Source organism: Monodelphis domestica, chromosome 2 (assembly GCF_027887165.1).
Source record: "Monodelphis domestica isolate mMonDom1 chromosome 2, mMonDom1.pri, whole genome shotgun sequence".
Lineage (NCBI taxonomy): Eukaryota > Metazoa > Chordata > Mammalia > Didelphimorphia > Didelphidae > Monodelphis > Monodelphis domestica.
Window position 1 is genome coordinate 532,375,050 of NC_077228.1, and position 24,904 is coordinate 532,399,953.

Here is a 24,904-nt window from a genome sequence, read left to right on the forward strand (position 1 = left end):
TTTCTTCCTTAAATGTCTGTAACCTGAAAGATTTGTAATAGTAACTTTCTTCTGCCATTTGTAAAGTTGTCTAGCAAGTCTGAGTTTGTTTTGTGTGTACCTGTTGGGTCTTACTCAGAGATTCTGCAAATACTCAAAATTTTTTTGTATTGAATTACAATTGAAAAGATTGATATTTAATAATATGTGATTAAGTTCTATTATAGTAGTAGTATTTGAACTGTCCCCAGGAGGGGAGGAGATCTGACTTCATGAGTTTGCCCCTAAATGGAGGGGCATCATTAGCAGATGGCTTCAGGATGAGGCAGGTGATGGTTCAAGTGTGGTCTGGAACATTTTTCTTACTGTATTACCCTGAGCAAATCACTTAATTTCTCCTGTGCCCTAGGCAGCATGCATTATTGAGGCTTCAAGGTACAGAACAGGTATTAACCTGCACTGGTGGTTTTCCTCACTAGCAGTTCTGACAGCTAAAGAAACCACAGTTTCAGTCCCATTTCTTCACCCCTCAAAAAAAAATCTTAAAATAATTTGGACTGTTCCCATGACTTAGAAATATTTTCCTTAAATTGTAAATTTCCTTAAATTTTTGACAACAGATGGATATAGCTACTATTTTCTCCAAGCAGTCAGTGTTTGTTTTATTAGTTTGTTCCGACATCATGAAGAGTTTCTTGGGAGGCTTAATACCAGGCAGCCTAAATGCAGACTTTTGTTCTTCTGAGGCTTGTCTAGGTGTGCCCAAACCTTGTAATGTCTTTCATCTCTTTCTCTAGAACTGGTCCCTGCTGTCCAGTCCTTGTCACAGAATGCTTCAGACCCAGCTTCTCCTGGTCTTCTTCTTCCCCCTCCTGTTGCCAGTGCAGGCCCTGCTCTCCGTCCCACCCAGACACCAGCCATAGGTGCTCCCGGCATGAGTAGTGTTTCTGCAGATCCAGATGATGAAGATGGCCTCAAACACCTGCAACAGGTAAATATGCACTCACGAATTTGTGGAGATGATTTCCCAAACAAGGGGTTTGGGTGTATTTTGGGTATTTAGTTGTGGGAGTGCTAGTGTTCATTTACAATCCTTCCATGCTTATAAATTTCTGTTATGCAGTGGTCATCATGTTAGGTTATTTTTTGCTCCTTCTGAGATTGCCTTTGGCTGTTTTTTCCTTCTGGTATGTGGGGAATGCAAGAAAATGCTCCCTTTCAGCAACTGCTAATGGGCATCATTGTCTTGATTTTCAGTTTAGCTGGATGTTGTGTCAAACAATTAACCATTAAACTCTCGGACCTGGTTCTCTCCACTATGCCACCTCGCTGCCCCAGTTTACTTTTTTAAAAACCAATTCCTCTGAGTTATCTCTGCAGAAGTTTCCTTTCCCTGTAGAGTTTTATCAGATGCTAGTTATATTTTTGTCAGTTGAGCATTGGCTTCTACTTCTATTGCTGAACTACTTTTCTGGTTTACCCTTTGTCAGTGGGCTTTATTTAAAGCTTATTTTTTTTCCCCATGTCTCTTCTAAGGCAGGTTCTGACCTTATCCTTTTTGCCTCTGCAGTGTTTGGTACCTGTGCCTTTCTATTGATGGCCCTGCTCTCTCAGGGGTGGCTTCTTCCTAGTTCTCTCGTCACTCTTTATTTTCATTAACTTACATTTGTGTGCATTTTTTATGTCAGCATATGGATGCTATTCTCCCCAAAATAATATCTAATTTTTGAGGGCAGGAACCATTTTATTTTGGTCTTTTTACCATCAGTGCCTAGCATATCCTCTTAATACGGACCTGTTGATTAATTATGTGCTTGGTCTTGTGTCTTTCCCCTTCTGTTACAGCAAGCAGAAAAGATGGTGGCCTACTTACAGGATAGTGCCCTGGATGACGAAAGATTGACAGCAAAACTCCAGGAGCACCGAGCCAAAGGAGTCTCAATCCCTTTGCTGCATGAGGCCATGCAGAAATGGTATTACAAAGATCCACAAGGTGAAATTCAGGGTGAGTCTCCAGCTTTTTGCTTCCACTCAGTGAGATGTCACCTTCCCCACATTCCTTCTGGAAGGAAGAGGATCTTTGTGCCAGGGCCATGTGTTGCCAGAACCCCTGCTGTCCACCCAGATCCCCAGCTGTGCTTTGCCAGGGCCTTCCATCTCCAAATGTTTCCCTAATTGTAAACTCAGGACTTGTCTGAAGCCATTAATGGAATTGTTTCTCCATAACTGATATTGATGCCCCCCTCTCTGGAGACCAGAGTGTGGTAATGGGCCTTCCAGTGCATGTTGGGCCCCCAGAGGACATTTGTCCTTTGGATGTTGTATGTCTTGCTTTCAGGGTTTCCCCATTCCCATTGTGGCACTAAAAGTATAGCAATATTTTACTGGGCTAATTCTTTGTTCCACTGGCTTCATTGAAAAATAGTTAAATAACTGAAGTGAAAGTCTTCTCAAGTTGCAGAATTTATTTTCCTAAGTTTCTTTGTTTCTGGAAAAGAAAATAAGAAAATTGGAAGAGACTTTTAGCATTGGGATTTGATCATTCTTTCAGTTGTTCCTGGAGTTAGTGATGATGTGAAAGTCCATTGGTGAACTCATTGACATACCATCACTCAAATGCTCTTACTGTGACCTTGGCCAGTTCACTTTATCTTTTTTTTTTAACCACTTCAGTTTTTCTCATTTGTAAAACAAGAGTTATAAAATACCTCTTCTTATTCTAAACCTTCTGACTATTTCATGAGGTGTCAATTAAACAGTTGGAATGATGAGCTGACAATTAGATTATGTGGGGCTGAGGACAGATCCCTTGGGTACTAGTCTGGTCTTCAATGCTTAGGTCTAGGAACATATCCCACTTGAGGCGAGCTGTCAGGTGACCTTGAAAGGGAGAAATGTTTGTTTTAGAATAGGATTAGACTCTAGGAATGATCCCAGAATTCCTAACATGCTTTGGTTTTGGTTGGTGGTGTCATAGGTCCATTCAACAACCAAGAAATGGCAGAGTGGTTCCAGGCAGGCTATTTCACGATGTCCTTACTGGTAAAGAGAGCTTGTGATGAAAGTTTCCAACCCCTCGGTGATATCATGAAGATGTGGGGAAGGGTTCCCTTCTCCCCAGGCCCAGCCCCCCCTCCACATTTGGTGAGTAAATTAGAACTCGTTTAGAATACCTGCAAACTGGGTGGGCACCCATGACCCAGGAAGTGGCAGAACAAGGAGCAGTCTCTACAGGGTTTGTGTATTTTTTTACTGTGCTGTAAGAAATCACAGAAAGAATTCAGAGAATCTGTGACCCTGGGCAAGTCACTTGACCCCCATTGCCTAGCCCTTACCACTCTTCTGCCTTAAAACCAATACCCAGTATTGATTCTAAGATGGAAGGTGAGGGTTTAAAAAAAGAGAGAATTCAGAGAATCATGAAAAGACTTCTGTGAACTGCTAAAGCAAAATGTAAGGCAGGGAGAGTGCATGACCACAGGCTTAATAATTGATGACACAAGATCATCATGACTCCATAATCTGTGTTCCAAATGGAAGTGTGGGGAAGTTTGATTTCTGAAAGAAAATAGGATATTTGGTAAAGTAGAAAGTCGCCATTGTTAAAAAGAAGCATTTGGATCAAAATGACTTTGTTCCTTTCTGTTTTCCCCTCAAATCTATTATGATCCTGTGATACTGTTTCTTTTGGTGCATTGATAGAGGCTTTTTACAAAGAAAAAACCTGGGATTATCATTGTTATATACTCCTAAGCATTTCTGTACACATTAAACTGCATATTTATTTTTATTCCATATACCATGCTTTTTCATTGCATTTTATTGCCAGTCTTTTGGCGGACACTAGTATTCTACTTTTGAATAGAGAGGCATTGTCTGGGTTTAATACATAAAGGAATATTCCATTTTCTAGAATTGTTTTTACGAATGGAAAACCAAGTTGCTTTCTATTCTGATTTGAAAGCACATCTGGTAGCTTTAATGATTTGAATCCAGATCCTAATGGTTTTGAAACTAGGTTTTCATGAGCATTATTTTCTTGAGCCCAAGAGATTTAAAAGAGATCAGATGATTGGAGAAATTCACTGAATTTTCCTGAGATTATTCATTAACCATCCTCATCATCCCTTGGTAGCTTTCAGAGGCTAGGCTACTTCTCACCTGGAACATCATTTTCAGCTTTATTGAGGTTACTAGACTGTCTTGAAGATCTGTGTTTCATTAAGTCTCCCAAATATCCTTATGAATGCATAGGTCTCAACATATCAACCCTTACCCATGCCTGTCTAAAGCCTTGTCTTCCTTTAAAGCCTCTCAGAATCCAGCAGCCCTTCCAAACCTCCTCAGTTCCTCCAATTTTGTCTCTTAACCTCTCCTTTACTCCTTTACTTTTACCACAAACAATCTAGGAAAACTGGAGCTTTTGTCAGAGCCAGAAGGGTCTCTAGCACCCAGCCCAATGCTAACCAAGTTTAGGAACATTGTTTATTCGGTTGAACTTGGATAAATTGCTGCCCTCTGGTGGACAAGGCCTCTAATGGGTGGGTTGGTGGGGGGTAGGGGAGGAGTTGATCTTAAAGGAAACTTTTCTGATTTAATCTTATTTATAATTTAATTAAATTTTATAAAATTTAATAATTTATATTAAAAATCTGCATCTATTATTTATATAGATTTGATCTCTTTTTCTTTAAGAGGAATTGAATAGTGTAAGGAAGAAAGATAAAAAACAGTAGGTTGAGGGGAACTTAGTTGAAATTAAAATCCAGAATGATTGGATGACTTCTGATCTCTACCAGCATTGGCCTGAAGTACCTGTCTAATGACCGTTCTTCCCATATTGCCTGTTCCCTTTTTTGTTCATTTTCATGGATGAGCTGATGCCTCACAGTTACTTTTAATTTGCATATGTAATAATGATTGTTGTTGATTTTTAGTATGTTTTTGGATCATTTAGAGTTTATAATTATTTTAAAATATTTACATTCTTTGACCTTATCTATTGAGAATTAGCTCATTGTGTATATTTTTGTCAGTTGAGTAGTAGTTTTTGTTACTTGGTGCAAATATTTTTCCCATTTAAAAAAATACATATCTAGCTTAGTAATAAATGTTATAAAGCATTCTGTGGAACATAAGTAAAATTTAAAGGTGCCCCAAATGCATTATAGAAGACTATGTCTTAATTAGGTAGATAAAAGCCTAATTCTTCATTGATATTCATGCAAAAAGCTTTTTAATTTTCTGTGGTGAAAATTATCTACTTTATGTTTTGAGATTTTGCTTATCCCTTGTCTGGTTAAACCATAATTGTGGAAAAAATATCTGATCTTAACTTTTTTGAAATTTTTATGTTGTGATTGTATATATTCATCTTGTTAAACTGTTTTGTGGTTCTTGTCTTATAATGTTTCATCTTTTCTTTCTAAAGCTGCCACAATTCCAAAACCATCTTGACACTCACTGATCAAAAATCTCTTTATTTCATAAAATATTTCCCAATGATGGGTAAACACATTTTAAACATTCATTCAAAAATTTTTGTTTTCAGTTCTTTGTCTCCCTTCCCCCTTCCTTGGAGAATGCAAGAATTTGCTGATTCAAAATCTCCAGGGATTCCTTTTTGATGTTGGATAAACTATAGAAACTCAGTTCTAGTTCCAGGGAATCCCAGGCCCTCTCCAGACTGGTTCCAGGACATCTTTGCATTGTTATTTAAGTTCTTGTTGTGTTCCACAGTTGAGGCTTCTCTGATACATGAACTTAGCAAATCTTCTGCTTCTGTCCTAATTCCTTTTGTGTTTCCAAATCCTTCAGGGTTTGCTGCACATACATTTCAAAGAAGGCTTCACTTGAATTGTTTTTTTTTACAACCCCCTTCCTCCCTTTCTCAAATATGTTACAAACTTTTTAGGACTGTGTATAGAAATTTTTAAGAATATTCTTGGATTGTTCAATTTTTCTCCTTGATGTCACTCCTAGGATGCTATTTATTATGTTAAAATCTCCTACCCAGTTAACTTCCTCTTACCAGCAGTGAATACCCAGACACGCCTCTACCTGGGCAAGAATAGGTAGTCAAAGGATACTTTCCTACTTTGGTAGAACTAGGATCTCATTGATGTGGGCTGACCTACTGCTTCAGATTTCCTTTGCAAAGGAGAAAGGTAGCATGTTTGTATGGGGTGCTTTGATTTCCTATTCTGGATCTATTTACAGATAGTTTCTGTTTTATTTCTTATTAATTTATACCTTTGAATGCATTATCTTTTGCATTTGATACTTTACTTCAGAAATCCAGCAGATTATTAATACTAGGATCACAGTTGTATTTTCTGACATATAGTATACCACAGAACTTACTCTTTAGTAATCATATTTCTTTTCCATTGGATAATTTCATTAACTTGAAGTGGTCTTCTTGTACCATTGGTGTGAGCTTTTAATTTGACCCATGACCTTTATGTTCAGTCATTTGCCTTTTCTTCAAGAAAATACTATTTTTAAGGCTTTTCCAATTGTTTGATGGCAGTTTTTCTACCCCAGGGAGAATTGGACCAGGAACGACTGACCAGGCAACAGGAGCTCAATGCCTTATACCAGATGCAGCATCTCCAATACCAGCAATTCCTGATCCAGTAAGATATTACCGCAGAAATAAAGAGCACGACTAGCTTACTACTGTAGTAAGCTGTGGGTTGTTTAGTCTTGGACCTCAATTGAAAAAGAGATGGCAGTACCTGTCCTCTTTGTCATTGCTCCTTAGAGGAGATAATGAAAGGCTTTTAGCCCCAAGATCCAGGGCTGCCAACCCCTTCAGCGCCCAATAAGCCTATGTGTCTTATGGGCAGGAAAAGGCAAGAAGGGCCGGAATTAAAATATTTGAAGGGTAGGAGCAGAAGAAAGTTGGATGAGACAGAAGAGGAGTTTCATCAAAAATAACAAAGTAATAGTCTTCCTTTGTATGTGATAGTTTCTGCTATAATTGGCCCTGGTCAGCTCACACTGCATTCTTTTGGCAAGTTCTGGGTGCCACACTTGGGGGAAGAAATTCAGAAGTTGTAATGTGTCCAAGAAATAGTAACCTGAATTGTAACAAGGCTCCAAAGCATTCCAAGTCAACAAGCATTTAGTAAGAGTACTTTATTACGTGCAACTAGACCCTGAGCTATGAACTAGAGATAGAAAGGCAACAGGCAGTTTCTGCCCTCGGTAAGCTCACAGTCCAATGAAGACAGCATACAAGTGAGGAGGTTAAAAAAGAGCCATGTACAGCCATGTACATTGGAGCTAATCCCTGAAAGGAGGTGCCATGATTAAAGAGGACTTACATGAGGTAGTATTTTAGCTGAGATTGGAAGGAAGCTAGGAGGCCATGAGGATAGAGAGGGAACAGCTTGTTGCCATTAGGGAAAGACGTATTCATAAAGATAGTTTTTCTCTTTAAAAATATTCCAATGGAGCGTCCATCTCAGAAAACTTCCTTCAGCCCAGGGGGAGCCCTTTCAGCAAAAGTACTCAAGTGACAACTTAGACTTTTTGTCTCCTGTTAGCCTTTATGAATCCAGGCCAATTTTCCATGACTGTCCTGTTAAGAAAGCAGTTTTGGTGGGAGTCCTTCCTTGTTAGTTCCTGTCTTTGAATCCCAGGTTCAGTTTTTTTATGAATGACTACAGTTTCTTGAATTGGAAAACTGTGGCTTTCTCTGTTTTGGCATTATTTTTCACTAATGAGGAAATAGTCAGAGGTGATTGTTTGCGTTATAGCTTATAGGGCAAAGCATGGTAATTAGTCTGTTTCTAAGCCTGAGGACATTAACCCATGAAATGTCAGAGAACCATTGGACTGCTACTGTGGGCACAGAGGTGACTTTGGGAAGGGGTTGGCCTTGGGGCTTCAATTCATTTCTGAGACCCCTTCTAGTTGTTATAGACTCAACCACACACATCCTTTCCCTTCTTTTTGAAGACAACAGTATGCACAGGTGTTGGCGCAACAGCAGAAAGCAGCCCTTTCATCCCAGCAGCAGCAGCAGTTGGCAATGCTTCTTCAGCAGTTTCAAACTCTCAAGATGCGGTGGGTGCTCCATCCTTCCTTCTGGAATTCTTTCACAATGGATCCAATTTTTAATGAGGGTCAAAAGGAGCTAGAGAGTGACTTAGATCCACAAAGGATGAATCCAAATCCACATTAAGAGAATAAGAAGTGTTTGGGGGGTAAAACAGCTAGTGAATGGCCAATTAGAATTAGAAATCAGCCTCCACCTGTTCCTGGCCATTGGAGCATTTGTTGATTTATTTCTTAAGTTTCCCTTGGGAAAAAAAAAAACCAAAAGAACAATTCTTTTGTTCTAAAGCAAAGTTCATAGCTACCAGACATCTGGCCTGGCTAAACCAACCTGGTCCAAAAAGCTGTCATTGAAAGAATTTCATCTCTTCTCATGTGCACTATTTTCAAAGTGGCAAGGTAACAGTGTATATTCTGATAATTCTTGCTGATTTCTCTTCTAGAATTGGGTAAACATTTCTAAAACTGTCTAAGGCAACACAGATGATCATAGGATTCAGAGATTAACTTGTTCTTTTCCCAGAGCCTAGTAATCTAGTGCCACATTTTTGTGTACAAGCAAGAGAAAGTCAGTGCTAGCTTTCATGAAGCACAGAGAGACTAGAACTTCTACTTTGTTCAGGCTTCAGCAATGGCATATTGTACCTTTTTCTTGTTTGCAGAATATCAGAACAGAATCTGATTCCATCTGTTACTAGGTCTGTGTCAGTTCCGGACACTGGCTCTATTTGGGAGCTTCAGTCAACAGCTTCACAACCTACAGGTAAAATACTTGTCTTTGCCCACAAGGAAAACTAGATTATATTAAAGTCTCAGTGAGGAGAAGCAGCTTTAAACAGTTATTGAAAAGAATTTCTTTCCCAACAATATTGAGTTGTCTTTTGCCAGTTTGGATGAAGGTGAACAAATGTTAAGTAAAATATTAGTTTACAGTTCTGTGTTTGCATGAGAAACAATAGCTTTTGGTAACATTCCTGCTCTTGGATCTATGCTTCTTTGCCATATACTTAGCAGTTCTGGAAACAAAGCCAGTGGAAAGAGGTCTTGATCAACCTTCCTCTCTTCAGTGAGAATAGAGTATTCAAGTATAATAATCCCCTGCATTGTGGCACTGCTCTTCACACTTAGGATGACTTAGTGCCTATAGATACCTACAGCGGTGACACAGTAATATAATATACTGAGCTGGGCCTCGCTGGAACAATGCAGAGTGTACTTTTAAAAACCATAACCTTTTACCTGAAAAAAGATTGGTCTTGTTAGCTCATGATTTCTTCCAGTGGTGTTGTCTGGTTGTGAATCATATAATATTAATTCCAGGCCCTATATCCTTGAGGTTATGAGTTCTTAAAAGGCCATGGGGAGGTTCCTGGTGGCCATGAGGAGGCTATACTGGCTTCCCAATAAAGACTGGCACAGAAGTGCCATAATGGTCACCCTTAAATGTAACTGGATGAAAATGGTGCTATAATTATATTTCTTGAGAGTAGAAGAGGTCTGATAGATAGAATGGGCTGTGTACCTCATTGGTAGCTCCACTAGTGAAGGGCCTCTGGCCTCATGGAGGCTTCATGAAGGACTGGAAGCAAGCTTGCCCAATGTGGACCAAGACTTGAAGGGACTCTCAGATTCTTTGATGTAAGTTGCAAGACGGGGAAATATAGGTATCCCTTCCACATCATGACTTTTTCCCATTTGATATATTGAGGGTCGGCATAAAAAATTCAGTGGGAATTTGGGGGGAGTTTTATGGAAGTGGCAGACATGTGAAGGCTAGCAGATGACACACAAAAAGTTTAGAAACATTTTTACTTAACATTGACCTGTATATAACCTATGACCAAATAACTTAACCCAAATTTTACAGTAAGGTACTGTAAATACTCTATGAAAGAAAAAAAAAATCATGATATTTCTTCTCTGATACAAAGGGAGGGCCAAAACATTTTGTGTGGATTTTCCAGGTGGTGGGGGCATCACACCCCTTACTCCAATGTGGAAGGACTACCTGTACAGGTTGATTGAAACACTAGGGTAAATGGAAGAGTCATGGTGGTTGGTTCCCTGGAAGATTTCTGCCTAGTCTCTTCTGAGGCACCTAGATGTAAAAAGGGCCACAGGCCCAGTTTTTCAGAATCCTGATCTATTGTGGATTTTGAGCTTTTCTCTTTTTTCCCCCCAACATCAACCCAGGGCTAACTAGAATATTTCAAGTATGACTCCATCAGTAGGGATAAGTTTTCCTTGCTACCAAAACAGAGAACAGATTTGGGTGATGAATGAGCTGTTGAGATTTCCTTTGGGCTTTATGAAGTTGGTGATCTACTTGAGTTTTAATTGCTATCCTTTTTTCCCCATGTTTTACAGTCTGGGAAGGTAGTAGTGTTTGGGATCTTCCTCTTGACACAGCGGCTCAGGGACCAGCTCTTGAACAACTTCAACAGCTTGAGAAAGCTAAAGCTGCCAAGGTCAGAGACTATCAGTCATATGTAGCAACGGCTCATTGCATGCACTGGACTTCTTTCAGTTAACATTTTTGGGACGAAAAGTAGTATCTCCCTTTCTCCATTCCATACACACCTATCACTTACTTGCTTCCTACCCCAAACCAAAGATTCTTGGTAGAATTAAAGATGATCAGTTTTTGATGAGACCTCAGCAATACTTGGTATCTCTCACTTTGCAAATGTAAGCGTGCTATTTATGCCAGAAATGAATGTGTTGTCATAAATATTAGTACTTCAAAAGATTTACTTTTATTCTGCTGTAAAACCAGCCTCTCTTTTCAGAAGTATTGTATATACCCTTATCCCTAAAAATAATGTCAAGATTATGGTGATTCTGACTTAATAATAGTACTAAACATTCTCAAAAGCATAGGGTTTGAAGCTTTGGCATTATGGTAGTAATTTGCCTAAAGTTGGGCATTATTTTGTAAATCATGGAAACTCTTTCTAGTTTTCCTTTGTCAGGACTCATAGCTTAACTTGATTCATTTTCTGGAGTTCTTAAACTGGTCATTGTCCAACCCCTTACACAAACTCAAACTTCAGAATTGGAAGGTGCCTCAACCATCCCCATGCTGAATCCAAACCTGACCTAGAACCTCATCCATAATGTGCCTGACAGGGGTTCTGTTACCCATACTCTTGGAATGCCTCTTCTCAGAGAACACTCAGGACCTCCAGGCAGAGCCTGATTCATTCCACTTTTAGATTGGGGCCATTGGTAGCAAGTGTTATCAAGTTAGGTTTCTATGAGAAGGTGGTGTCTCAAGATGACTAGGCACTGGTCACCATTCAAATTGGAAAACTGGATAATGGCAGGGACTTGTCTTCGTCAATTAGTGGCTCTTTTGTGGTACACAGAGAAAGAAATAGCAAATGGAAGCTAGCTTGCCTTTATATTGCTATGGAAACTAGCCCCTAATGAAGGAATTGAGAGGAGATACATGAGGAAGGAAAGAGCCACTGATTAGTGTAGAAGATCTTTGGGCTATGGGAGCTTTGGATTCATGGGAGCGGAAGGAGCCACTAAGAATTCTGAGCCTAGGTTTCGCCTCCAAGGTCTCTAATGGAGGACAGAACCCACCACCCATTCTTGTCTCCATTCTTGACTGTCTCTTCATGTGGTTTCTGTACAGCTAGAACAAGAGAGAAGAGAGGTGGAGATGAGGGCCAAGCGCGAAGAAGAGGAGAGGAAACGGCAGGAGGAACTCCGGAGGCAGCAGCAAGAGGAGGAGAGGAAGCGCAGAGAAGAGGAAGAGCTGGCACGCAGGAAGCAGGTGAGGAGGGGCCTGAGGGCCTTGGTCTGAACACTGGCCATGGGCAAGTGCCTTGTGCAGGATAACCTCGGGCTCCCACACATGGCTGAATCCAGTGGTTCCCTTGGGCCCTGGGAAAGAGATACATTGCCATCCCAGCATTCATAGACTGATAGCTTCTTGACCCACATTTTAGGATAGAAAGTTTTATCCTGAATTATCTTCTCATGTTGTAGCTTATGGCAAAAAAGTCATTTGAATTAGCTTGGACCACACAGCAGCTAAATTTGGTAGATAGGAGATGGTCAGTAAGTGTTGACTGATTATTCCATATTTCCATCTTTTTCTCAGTACAGATGAAGGGAATAAATGGAATGATGACCAGAAAGGACACTATTTAAGAAACCCACAATGGCAGATTTAAGTAAATAGCTGTTCTACTACTCTTAACAGCTGAGTGAACATGTGTTAGGAATTCAATAGCTTTTAAAGTTAAGTGAGAATTTCTAGACCATAAACATCCCATGTAGTTAAGCTTGTATCCTTTGTGCTTAGTTGTCTTTTTAAACCTAGTTTTTGCTTTGGGTAGAAAATCATTTTTCTATTGAAATTCTTAAAGAGTTACTCATAAAATGAGTTCTATAACTAATTTTGCTATTGGTTTAGTAAGAGAGAATAACCAGGAGTAGTCACTCACTTTTTGGGTTTTGCAAAGAGCTTTATAAGTATTGTGTCATTTGTTACATAAGGAATCTAGATTTTATTTTTAAAATTCTCAGGAGGGAAACTAAACTGAACAAAATGCTTTCTGACATCAGCCATTCAACAAATACTTAGGAACTATCTGCAAGGTGCTGGGAAGATGACAAAATGAGGATTAGGGATGGTCCCTTCCTTCAGAGGAAGGAATCATGATCATGATCAGTGTGGGGATAATGTGTAAACCTGCATAAGTGTTCTACATGAGATTACATAATCAGTGTTGGGGCATCAAGGAAAGCTTCCTGAAGGAGATGGCGTTTAGCTTGGCAAATGCCTTGGATTTTATTGGATGAAGAATGAGCAGAAGAGGATATTGCAAATACTATGTGTAAAAACAAGAAACTTGGAAAACATAGCTCTCTTTAGAATGGCCAAGAGTAATGATTTTGACCATTTTGTAGAGTATCAATAGACATGCACCATTGAGCTTATGGGCAGCTTGGAGAGAGAGTAATGAATGGGAGGGAATACGTGAAGACTGAGCATGAGAATGTTCTCTCTCTCTCTCTCTCTTTCTCTCTCTCTCTCTCTCTCTCTCTCTCTCTCTCTCTCTCTCTCTCTGTCTCTGTCTCTGTCTCTCTGTCTCTCTCTCTCTGTCTGTCTCTCTGTCTCTCTGTCTCTGTCTCCCTGCCCTGTCTCGTGTTCCTCCCACCCCCCATCTCACAGTTCCTTGAACTCTTTCTTCTATGAAAATTTCCAGTCCTCTCATTGACCTAGTCATTGTCCTGGATGTATTTTAGCTTCTTGGGTCCTTCAAAACTTAAGTCTCCAGAAGGGACCCCCTTTAGATGTGTTTCAAAGCATAGCTTTTTCTTGCTTCTCTTTTTGGGAGCCTAAGATGGTATCCTCTTTTTGGCATCTACTCCATCCTGTTGGTTCCTGTGCTTGCAGACCATGAACTTGACCTCAGTTGTGCTTCTTGTTTGTGTTGTGCTTCTTCCATAAGGCAGGCCAGTGCCCACACCTTTCCCCAAATAGTCCTGTCTACACTGGACTTGCTCTTTTCTGTACCTTTGGGATGTCCCATCACTCCCAATACTAGCCTGGCATTTTCCATGATCTAGTCTGTGCCTTTTTTCTAACCAGGGATTACATAGTGCAGGGACTGTCTCTGTATCGTTTCTTACCTTCAGGACTTAGCACTGTGTTCTGCCTGTTCAAAGAGCTCGATAAATACTTGCAGAATGCCCAGGGTCATCCTTTCCCCTTTTGTCTACAGTTTCAGCTTATTTTCATTCCTTACCTCTCCGCCAGCCTTCTTGGTCTCTTCTGCACTTTGCTCTGTTGATCTGGCCCTTCAGTCCCTGACTCATCTGTACCTCTTTTCTCAGAGAGCCGTGTCAGAATTAAGTCTGGAGATATTCAGACCTACATCTTATCACTAGCCTTCTCTTCTGGCTATCTCACAGAGACCAGTCTGCCAGCATTTATTAAGTGATGCCCTTTGCTGTACCAGGCACTCTGTTAGGTGCTGCAACACTGAAAGGAAGCAGTCTTTGTTAATATTCTGTCAGGGGAGACTGTTTGTGTGTGTATTAATAAATTCCAAATAAATATCAACCAGTTGAAAAAGTAGATAGTTAGGGATGCAGGAAACTACACTTGGAGGAATTCCATTTCTATCAAAAGTAGTACTTGAGCAGAATTTTGGAGGAAGGTCTCAGTTCTCTTGAGATGGAGGTGAGGAGGAAATGTATTCCTGACCCATTTGGGTGGAGGAAGGGGGAGGAGAGAAGGGAGAGAGGAGCACTGCAAAGGCCCTGAAGTGGAGGTGAGAGGTTGACTTTTGGGTCTGAGTATAAATACTCGAGCCTAGGTTGGTTGGCTAGTGGAGTAATGGTATGATGGTGCTGGAGAGCAGTTGGCTCAGGTGGTCTGGGGCTTTGGATGCCAAGCCTAGAAGTTGACATTTGACCTGCAAACTGTTGAGAAGGGAATTTACACAAGGTCAGGCTTTCACTTGAGGAGAGACAAGACAGGAAGATCCAGTAATGGGTATGGGAGGGGGAATCTGGGTGACTCAGTGGATCAAGAGCCATATCTAGAGATGGCAGGTCCTGGGTTCAAATTTGGCCTCAGACACTTCCCAGCTTTGTGACCCTGGGAAATTCTCTTAACCCCCATTGCCTAGCCCTGGCCACTCTTTTGCCTTGGGGCCAGTACACAGTATGACTCCAAGACAGAAGGTAAGGGTTTTAAAAAAAAAAGTAGGGGATGAGAACGATCCAAGCAGGAAGTGGTGAGGATCTGACTCAGGTTGTGGCCAGGCCAAAAGAGGGCAAAGACTGGATGTGAGAGATGTGGTGGAGGGAGAAATTGAAGGATTTGATAACTGTTTAAATGTGTCAGAGGAAGGCAAGTGCAAAATTGAGGGGAATACAAAGATTATAAAACTGGGAGAGAAGAAAGTGTGGATTCTGTTTTGGACATGCTGAGTTTGCGATGTCTCTGGGACATCCTTGTTGAAAAGTCCAGCAGGCAGTTGGGGATAGGAGCCCAGTTCTCAGGAGAGAGACAGTGGCATAGCCATTGGCACAGAGGGAGCCAGAGGAAGAGCATCAAGGCAGAGCCCTGAGGAATGTCCAGAGTTAGGGGCTGGAATACAGGTGATGAAGTCAGCTGAGGGAGGGACCCTTGGAGGAGGGAAAGTCGAAGAGAATATTGCTACAAAAAAGTAGCAAAAAGATCATCAAGGAGTTCAGAGGGCTCATTGGCAGTGTTAGAGACATCAGGAGGGCTTGAGAGAGACTTGGTACCTCTAGACAGGCCAGGAGCCACATTGCAAGGGGAGTTGGTGTCTGAAGGGATGTGTGCTTCTGCCTTGGGGACGTGGCCTTGAGGGGATCTGCATTCTGGGCCATTTTGGTACTTTGTGCAGATGCCCTGGGCTTTTTGTCTGGAATAGGGTTCAAACATGGAAGTGGGACAGATCTAGGGTGGTCTAGTGTATGCCTAGGGAAATTCTGTGGCCTATTCTTCCTTATTTATTGTATTTTGTTCTTTAAACCCTCACCTTCCTTCTTAGACTCATACCGTGTATTGGATCTAAGACAAAAGAGAAATAAGGGCTGGGCATGGGGTTAAGTGATTTGTCCAGGGTCACAAAGCTAGGAAGTGTCTGAGGTCAGATTAGAACCCGGGACTTCCCATCTCTTAGCCTGGCTTTCCACCCCCTGAGCACCCTAGTTGCCCTCTCTAGCACATTCTGGCAATGCCAATATGAAACCCAATTCTAGACATCCCTGGAACGCCCTTTTGTCCCTTAGGAAGAAGCCCTCAGACGCCAGAGGGAACAAGAGATGGCCCTGAGGCGACAGAGAGAGGAAGAGGAGGAGCGGAGGCAGCAAGAGGAAGCTCTGAGGAGGCTGGAGGAGAGGAGAAGGGAAGAGGAGGAGCGGAGGCAGAGGGAGGAACTGCTGCGCAAGCAGGTGGGCTGGGGGAGGGGAGGGAGGAGATTCTTGACAGACAGGTGGGGGGTGGCTTTCACTATACTTGCCCTACACTTACAGTGAGGACTCAGAACTATAGATCCAGAGCTGGGGAGGAGGCCCAAGGCCACAGAGCTCATGAGCCGCAGCACTGCTAGAGATCAAGCAGGTGCCCTCGGAGGCTGTACTTCTGCTCTTGGAGTTTTCCTGCCAAGGTCCTTCTCCAGTGGATTAAGGCAAACAGGTTAAATGACTTGCCCAGGGTCATACAGCTAGTATGTCTGTCTGGCCTCAGGTCTTTCTGAGTCTAGTCCCAGGGTTCTCTTCTCTCTATTATAGCACTTGGTCCTCTCAGTACTTGGCACCTAGTAGACATCAGTTATTGACGAACCAATTCCACTGCTAACTCCTCTCACTGCTAACCAAGTTCCTTGGAATCAAAATCTCTTTTGACCAGCAAAATATAGCCCATGTTTATTCCTCCTCTCCTCTTTAAGTATAATTTCTCGGATACGTCGTGATAGGCATTCTAAATTCAGAGGATGCTTCTTTAGTACAGTCAGCAGCATTTGCCTAACACCCCAGGGCAAAGCTCTGTTCTAGTCCTTCTATGGGCTTGACTATCCAGTGATGTGCGAGTTACTGAAATTCTTTGGGAAATGAAATGTCCTGCTTGGAGTTGTGTGGGTTTTCAAAGCCCTTCCAGGTCTAATTCTGTAAGGAGTCATTTTTCTAGGGGCATGCAGTCAGGTGCCTGAATTGCATGACATCAAGGCGGAGTAACAAGATGGCAGCTAGTTCCACAGGAGAGTGACTTAGGTGATGAGACATATGGGCACAGTCTTTTTTAATAGGAGTAAATCGCTTTCAACTTGGGCCTCTTACTGTTTGCCCAAGATAACTTGGCAGTGGCTGTTTCTTATTCAGTGACCTAGGATCACTTTATCGTGACTAGGAATTGGGTTTGAGATGGATTATAGTAGATAACCGGATATAATACATAGTTGATATTAGGTTTGAGATGTTCGGAACAACATATACCTCTTTGTAAAATTTATTTTTTTTATTTTATTCAAAGGTTGTTGTTTTTTTTTTTTCAATTATATGTAATAACATTTTTCAACATACATTTCCTGAAAATGTAAGATCCAAACTGCCTCCCTTCTTGTCTCCCCCACCCCCATTAGCAATTTGATCAGGGTTAGACATGTATTATCATGTAAAACGTACTTCTGTATTGGTCTTTGTTATGAGAATACTCATATAAAACCAAAGCCCCAAAATAGAAACCCAAATGAACTAAAGTGAAAAATCTTATACTTTGATTTGCATTCTGACTCCAACAGTTCTTTTTCTGGAGGCAGACAGCATTCTTTTTCAGAAATCCTTCAGGATTGTCTTGGATCATTGTATTGCTGAGAGTAGCTAAGACTTTCATAGTTGAGCATCATACAGTATTGCTGTTACTGTAAATAGCGTGTTCCTGGTTCTGCTTATGTCACTGCATCAATTCATGTAGGTCTTTCTGGCTCTTTCTGGAATCATCCTGCTCATCATTCCTTATAGCACAATAGTATTCCATCTCAAACATATACTACATCTTGTTCAGCCATTCCCCAATTGATGGACATCCCTTCAATTTCTAATTCTTTGCCACCACAAAAAGAGCAGCTCTAAATATTTTTGTATAAGTGGGTCCTTTCACCTCTTTTATGATCTTTTTGGGATATAGACCCAGGAGTGGTTACCAGATCAAAGGGTAACATATACCTCTTCAACGAGACCCAGACTTGACTTTTCTGGTGCTCTTATGTCTTCATCTCTCTTTCTGGAAAGGAAGAGGAGGCTGCCAAATGGGCCAGAGAAGAAGAGGAAGCTCAACGTCGGCTTGAAGAGAACCGACTGAGGATGGAAGAAGAGGCGGCCAGGCTCCGGCATGAGGAAGAGGAACGAAAACGCAAGGAGATGGAGCTCCAGCGACAGAAGGAGCTGATGAGGCAGCGGCAACAGCAGCAGGAAGCTCTCCGGCGCCTCCAGCAGCAGCAGCAGCAGCAGCAGCTTGCCCAGATGAAGGTAAGTTGTTCTTTCCCTGGAAGAAAGTGGGGAAAAGAGTGAGATTCATGACGAGGAATAGAACTGAGTTGCAGTTCTGGGTCCTTGGAGATGGAAGGGAAGGAAGGAGTAAATTGTCTGAGACATGGGGATTTTGGGGAACTGTGATTAGACCAATAGTTTGGAAAGAGGAGATTTATTTTTTTTTAAGCCCTGATCTTCCATTTTAGAATCAATACCATGTATTGGTTCCAAGGCAGAAGAGCAGTAAGGGCTAGGCAATGGGATCACACAGCTAGGAAGTACCCAAGTCCAAATTTGAACCCAAGACCTCCCATCTCCTTGGCCCTCCATCCACTGAGCCACCTAACTGCCCCATGGGCTTTCTTTTAAGGGAGCAGTAGAAGAATTACAGATGCAGATAAAGGACCAAATTATGGAGGGCTTTGAGTGCCAGACAAAGGATGTGGACATTGTTCTGTTGATACTGGGAACCCAGTGAAGATTTTTGAAATAGGATATTAATGTGTGCAAAGGACAGTTTCAATATCTTTGATTTGACACATAATGCACATGATGGTTTGGAAAAGGCTAAGATGTTCTGAGAGAACATTTATCCTGGCAGTGAGCTTATGGCGGTAAACTGGCTGGAGGCTTGGTAGCAGTGAATCTGAAAAGGAAAGGATTGCATTAGAAGACACTACAATTGGAGGTATAGGGAGAAGGGAGAGGCTAAGGATTCCAGGCTTTCTCCACTCTGGACTAACAAGGAGAATGATTGGGCCACTGGAGGAAAAGAAGGTATGAGACTGATGAAAGGATCTTCTGCAGTTGGTGGCAAATGGACATATGGAGATTTGGGATTGAAGTTTATGAGAGAATTCAAAGTTATAAATGTCAATTTTTGGAATTCTCTATGAGATCTCCAGGAAGAGGATAGAAAATTGGTCCCCTTTTAAAAGTTTCTTCCAAAGTATCATAACATTTTAAAAAATTCATCATAAAGTGGGATTCATTAAGTTATAGATGGGGAAAAGAAAGAGAGAAGAATGAATTAAATACTGGGAGGGCGGGATCTGTGAAAAACATGAAGAAGGGAAAAATTTTAATGATCAATATCTGTGGAGCAAAGGTGTGTTTTTTAAAAAGAGAGTGAGACCCTAGCAGCATACTCTTTACTTAACCCTGTGCTCTGTCTTTTTAAGCATTTTTCAGTAATCCAGATGAAGGAATACTGCTTGAGATGACACAAAGCCAGGCTAGAAATACTATGGAATACAACAGTATCAAGATCCAAAAGATCCAATAAGTTGTAACTTCTTAGTGAAAAAAGCAGTTCAAAACAAAAGCTTATCTCTCTCCAATATGGAAGACACTTGATAGCATGTCATGTCTGAAAACACTGGCTCTGATCATAGACTGACCCCAAGCTGAAAAATGGTGACCAAAATCTTCCATGTTGATCTTTAATAAGAAATGTGATGTCCAGACAAAGGTCAGGCATTAGCCCTATGCTGTTCTGTATTCTTGGCAGGTCATGTGAGAAGCAGGGCTATTTCCTAGGAAGGCAGTTATGATAGTGGGAGAAATGAGAAATCACATTGGATGAAGAAGAGTTGTAAGAGCTGGTGATCACTTGTATGAAGGATGTGAGAATGTTGGGTAGAAGTTGGGATGCCTCAAAAATGAGATGGGCTTCTTTGATAACCAGCGAGCTCTTCTACACTTGGAGGTAGAAGGAAGGGAATGTTATGGAGCAACTCCGAATGACTTTGAAAAGCTTCTATTGTGATATGACAGATTGGACTACCAGCTCTAATAATCAGTGTGGGGTATGAAGTAGCTCTTCCATGATAGGAAGCTTGAATTAAATATTCTAAGCCATGAAATCTTGGCAACCTGTCTCAAATGCTCTTGTTTCATTTTTGCTCAGCTTCCATCTTCTTCCACATGGGGCCAACAGTCTAATTCTGGGGCTTGTCAGTCTCAGACAACACTATCATTAGCAGAAATCCAAAAGCTAGAAGAAGAACGAGAGCGGCAAGTTCGAGAAGAGGTAAGTTCTCTTAATGGAAAGTATTATGCCTGATGCTGGCAGAGCCCTGAAGGATAGAATTGTCATAGTACATCCTAGCAAAATCTGGGGCGCTCCAAAGTCTTCCATAATTCCAAAATATCTCCTCGATTAGTTGTAGGTTAGTATAATTTAGATTTGCAGTATATAGATTCATTTACAATGTGGGGTGCATATAGTTCCCTGACCTGACTTATGCATATCTGCATAATGTAATAATTAATATAATACATAATCTGTAGTGTATAATAATATAACAATAATGTATAATACGAGCAGACTCCACGTTCTGGCATTTCCTTAAGTGCATTTGGGATCTGGCTGTTTGGACCTCCAAGACACAGTTCTCTATAAAATTGGTATTATTAGAGCCTCTAGCTAATTGACCTCTAGGCTGGCAGAACTCCAGTCTTTATGTAGCTGTAGGCTAATGGGGAGATCCAGCTTGGATATGAAAGGAAGCTCTAGTCAGTTGCTCCCCTCCAGAAAGGGAAGGCTGACAGGGCACTCACTGTGAGTTTCCTTGGAGACATGGATTGAGGGGGAGGAATCATTTCAGATCAAGTCCTGTCTTGGAGTCCTGTGGACAAACCATGAAGGGAGAAATGCAGTCAAAGATGGGCGTATACCCACTGAATATGAACCTTATTTATAGGGATAAGGAGTGGAATTTCTGTATGTGGAGACTCCTGCCACCCCACCTGTGACATGGCTTAACACTATCCTAGATCACTGAGAGTTCCAACAACCTTATTCAGGGTCTTCTGAAGCCAAAGCCATCTCCTGCCAATGAAAAAGTGTTTCCTACATGTCAGGCTTTTGGCTCAGCAGCAGTGGAGCTTCCATCCTAACAGCATACTATCACATTCTATTGTCTCTTGGCTCTACCATGCCTGCCTCTTATTAGAGACCACAAGGAGCAAAACTGAATGTATTAGCATTGACATTTTTGTGACGGACATTGTTTTTCTTAGGACAGCTGGTGGCATGGGGGATAGAATGCCAGTACTGGAGTCAGGAAGACTTCTTCTTGATTTGAAATCTGGCCCTCAGATACTAGCTTTGTGATCCTGGGCAATTCACTTAGTCCCATTATTGCCTCAGTTTCTCATCTGTCAAATGGGCTGGAGAAGGAAATGACAAACCACTTCAGTATCTTAGTCAAGAAAACCTCAAATGGGATCATGAGGAGAAACATGACTTAAAAAACATTGTTTTTCTCAGTGAAATGGCTGATCTTTATCTGAAGTCCTGCTTCTAGAATAACACTTCATGTTATTCTAGTTCTAGATTTGGAGGAGACTCAAGGCCATCAAGGCAGGTTCTCTCATTTTGCAGAGAAGGAAATGGCAGTTCAAGTAAGGGAGGGAGGGAGTATTGGGGTGGGATGAAGACCTGGCTCTTTGGACTCAAGTGCTAGTTTTCTTTCCATGTGGATGGCCTAACATTTGAACCAGCTCCTCAAAACCCAGTCCTCTCTCGACTGTAGCCCTGGGGGAGTGAAGGTTGCATGAGAGGTACAAGTACCCTAGAGATGATATGACCCCAGAACATAGCACCGTACTATTGAGAGATTTTTGTTTTGTTGTAGAATTTGTAATTAGAAACAATAAAACTCTGTGTGCGTGTGTGCGTATGTGCGTGAGTGTGTGTGTGTGTGTGTGTGTGTGTGTGTGAGGGTTCTATTGTTTTAAGAATTGTGTTTTAGTCTTTTTAGCTTTTACTTTCCTATATATATATATATTTTTTTTTTAAATTTTAAACTCTTAACTTCCATTTTAGAATCAATAGTGAGTATTGGCCTTTCCAAGCCTCAACCTCAGGTCCCTCCAGGAGAGATCTGATGAAGTGAATCTTTCCCAGATCTCAAGCCTCAGGCTCCCATGGGACCCTTAGTCACATGCTCATATCAATCACTCCTTCCTTTGCATCTCTCAGTTTTTGCAAACCATTCATCCTTTATCAAACAAGGCATAATATTGGTGTGGACTAAGCAGTGGGGGTTAAGTGACTTGCTCAGGGTCACCCAGCTGGGAAGTGTCTGAGACCAGATTTGAACCCAGGACCTCCAGGCTTGGCTAGCTGCCTTTTCCCTTATTGTGTCTAAAAACCATTACAATTGAAAGACACTGATATATTCTGAGTAGTGTTCCAGATTAAGAATGTATGTACATGAGAGAAACATAGTATGTGGGTGAAGATCAATGGAAGTAGTAGTGACTTTGTCATCAGCCTATATATCACAGTCACCAGAGCAGAAAAAGGAACCAAATTCCATGCTTGGCAGAGAGACATGATATAGTGAAAGGGCCCTTGAATTATCGAGACATATTCTAGAGCCACAAAAGCTAAGAACTTTGGGCTTGCATTGTGATAATTTCATAAACCAGGAGGTAGAAAAACTACTGGTAGACATGGGAACTTTTTGTGCAGTAGAGGAGATAAAGTGAACATTCCCTCTTAGAGTTTGTGTTAGTATATTATCTTTATAATTGATTTCTTGTTCTGTTCACCTGAGCATTTTATATTTTTGTAAATATTAATTTCATCTAAGTTGTCTATTCTGTTATAATAATTTCTTTTCTCTTTCATCAAATTAAATATTTCTTTTACTCATTTTCTTTACAAAAAACTTCTAGTTTTAATTTTCATTTAAAATGTTTTTCCTTTTCATCTTTTTAATCTAATTTGATGGGTAGTTTTTTGTTTTGTTTTGTTTTCCTTTTGTTTGTTTTGTTTTATTTTGGATTTTTTTGATTTGGGGGAATTTTTTTTTGTTATATTTGCAATTCACTGATCTTTCTTATTGATGATAAATGGGTATTTCCTGAAAAGACTTCTTTAGCTACATCCCTAGCATTTCATTTTATGGTTATCTTGTTATTTTCTTTTGTTTCTATAATTTGCTTTTTGACCCATCAGTATTTTAAGATATTTAATCTTCTATCTTTGTCCTGTCTTTAAAAGTCCCTTATTGAACATAATTTTTATTGCCTTGTAATATTTAATTTTTCTGCTTCTGCATGAATTTTTTATGCCTTAAAGCATGGTCAGTCATTAAAAAGATACTATGTTTATTTGATAAATATGTAAACTTCTTCCCATTTAGTTATCTCTGGAGGCATATCATGTCTATCTTTTCTAAAGGTCTACTCCAGGGGATCCCCAAACTTTATACACAGGGGGCCACTTCACTGTCCCTTAGACCGTTGGAGGACCGGACTATTAAAAAAAAAACAACTATGAACAAATCCCTATGCATACTGCACATATTTTATTTTAAAGTAAAAAAAAATGGGAACAAATACAATATTTAAAATGAAGAACAAATAAGTTTAAATCAGCAAACTGACCAGTATTTCAGTGGTAACTATGGGCCTGCTTTTGACTAATGAGATGGTCAATGTCTGGTTCATATTTGTCACTGCTAGCTGTAACAAGTGATGCAAGTGTACATCAGTTAGTCTAGATCTGGTTGAAGATTTCAGATGTTTCATTCTGGAAAAAGTCTGTTCAAAGACATAAGTGCTGCCAAAGATGGTTGCCATTTTGAGTGCATGGTTCCTCAGATTAGGATATGTCTCAGAGGGGAGAGATGAATAGGAAGTAGGCAAGCTGCTTTACTTGAATGCGTCTTTCAGAGAGTCACAATTCTGCAGTTCAGCCAGTTCCATTTGGTAAATTGTATCCACATTTTCAATGTCAATAGAAAATGGGTTACAGAAAAGCTGTATGTCCTGTTCATGGAGAAAAAGCTCTTTAAATCTGAATTGGAACTCCTTTTGCAACTTTTCCAGTGAATCCACACATGTTTCTTTGGGGAATGTAAGGGTTTTTCCGCTAACAGATTTTGAGTTAAGGGGAGATGGCAGACATTTTTCCTCCTTCACTTGTTTGATAAGGAGGCCTAATTTTACTTCAAATGCTTTCATATGTGATTGCATCTCACAGATGAGCTTTCAAAGTTGCACATTGAAACTGTTGAGTAGCTCTATTACATCTGTCAGAAAGGCGAGGTGCCATTTCCATTCTGCATCATTGAGCTCTGGTACTTCTTTGTTTTTTGAAAGCATAAAAGCTGTAATCTGTGGAAGTAAATCATAGAAATGTCTCAAAACTCTCCCTTGACACAGCCAACAAACTTCTGTGTGGTATAGAACTTCTTCATAGGCAACATTTAGCTCAGACAGAAATTCCTGAAATGCGGTTTAGTGCATTAGCTCTAATGAAGTTTAACACAAGATACCACAATTTTCATGAGTCCCACTTCATTGATTTACTACATAGCAGTGCTTGTTGGTGAATGAGGCAGTGTATGGCTATTGGATGAGAATGGTTATGTTTGTCCATCTCTTGGTTAATGCAAGCAGTTACTCCTTTCTTGACCCCATCATGCTAGGAGCACCATCAGTTGTCACACTGGCTAATTTAGCCCAGTCCAGCTCCAGATCTGTAGTTGTTCCTTTGATGCTTTGCAGTGCAGCAAGGTCTTCTGTGACTTTGAAATTGTCATTCATCCCACAAATAAAAATTAGAAGTTGTTTAGAATCACGAACATCATTGCTTCGTACTGTTTTTGATAGTAGATACTTTATATTTTCTTCTTCTTTTCATTGTTTTTAGTTTTTGTTGGATACGTTACTATCCATTTGGCTCATTCTCATTTTCAGGAAATGAGTAAGATTTACCACCATCCCTTCTAGGCTATTAATTCTCCTTGTCATGCTCTTCTTCCTAACTTTTGTTTTCTTTAACATTACATTTTGTATTTCTTGTTTC

At 40.7% G+C, this 24,904-nt stretch overlaps 1 protein-coding gene across 8 annotated transcripts in view; it reads left to right on the forward strand.

Moving 5' to 3' along the window:
* GIGYF2 (GRB10 interacting GYF protein 2) overlaps positions 1-24,904 on the forward strand; it is a 151,733-nt gene that overhangs the window by 110,615 nt on the left and 16,214 nt on the right. For 6 of the 8 annotated variants that reach the window (XM_056819966.1, XM_056819965.1, XM_056819968.1 and 3 more), the window contains 11 exons: positions 777-970; positions 1,825-1,984; positions 2,957-3,123; positions 6,526-6,617; positions 7,948-8,055; positions 8,709-8,809; positions 10,414-10,514; positions 11,690-11,830; positions 15,838-15,999; positions 17,836-18,072; positions 19,985-20,107. In XM_056819966.1, the coding sequence (XP_056675944.1) occupies positions 777-970; positions 1,825-1,984; positions 2,957-3,123; positions 6,526-6,617; positions 7,948-8,055; positions 8,709-8,809; positions 10,414-10,514; positions 11,690-11,830; positions 15,838-15,999; positions 17,836-18,072; positions 19,985-20,107 (1,586 nt within the window). The remainder of the gene's footprint in view (positions 1-776; positions 971-1,824; positions 1,985-2,956; positions 3,124-6,525; positions 6,618-7,947; positions 8,056-8,708; positions 8,810-10,413; positions 10,515-11,689; positions 11,831-15,837; positions 16,000-17,835; positions 18,073-19,984; positions 20,108-24,904) is intronic. The other 2 variants (XM_056819970.1, XM_056819972.1) reach the window with 1 other exon arrangement.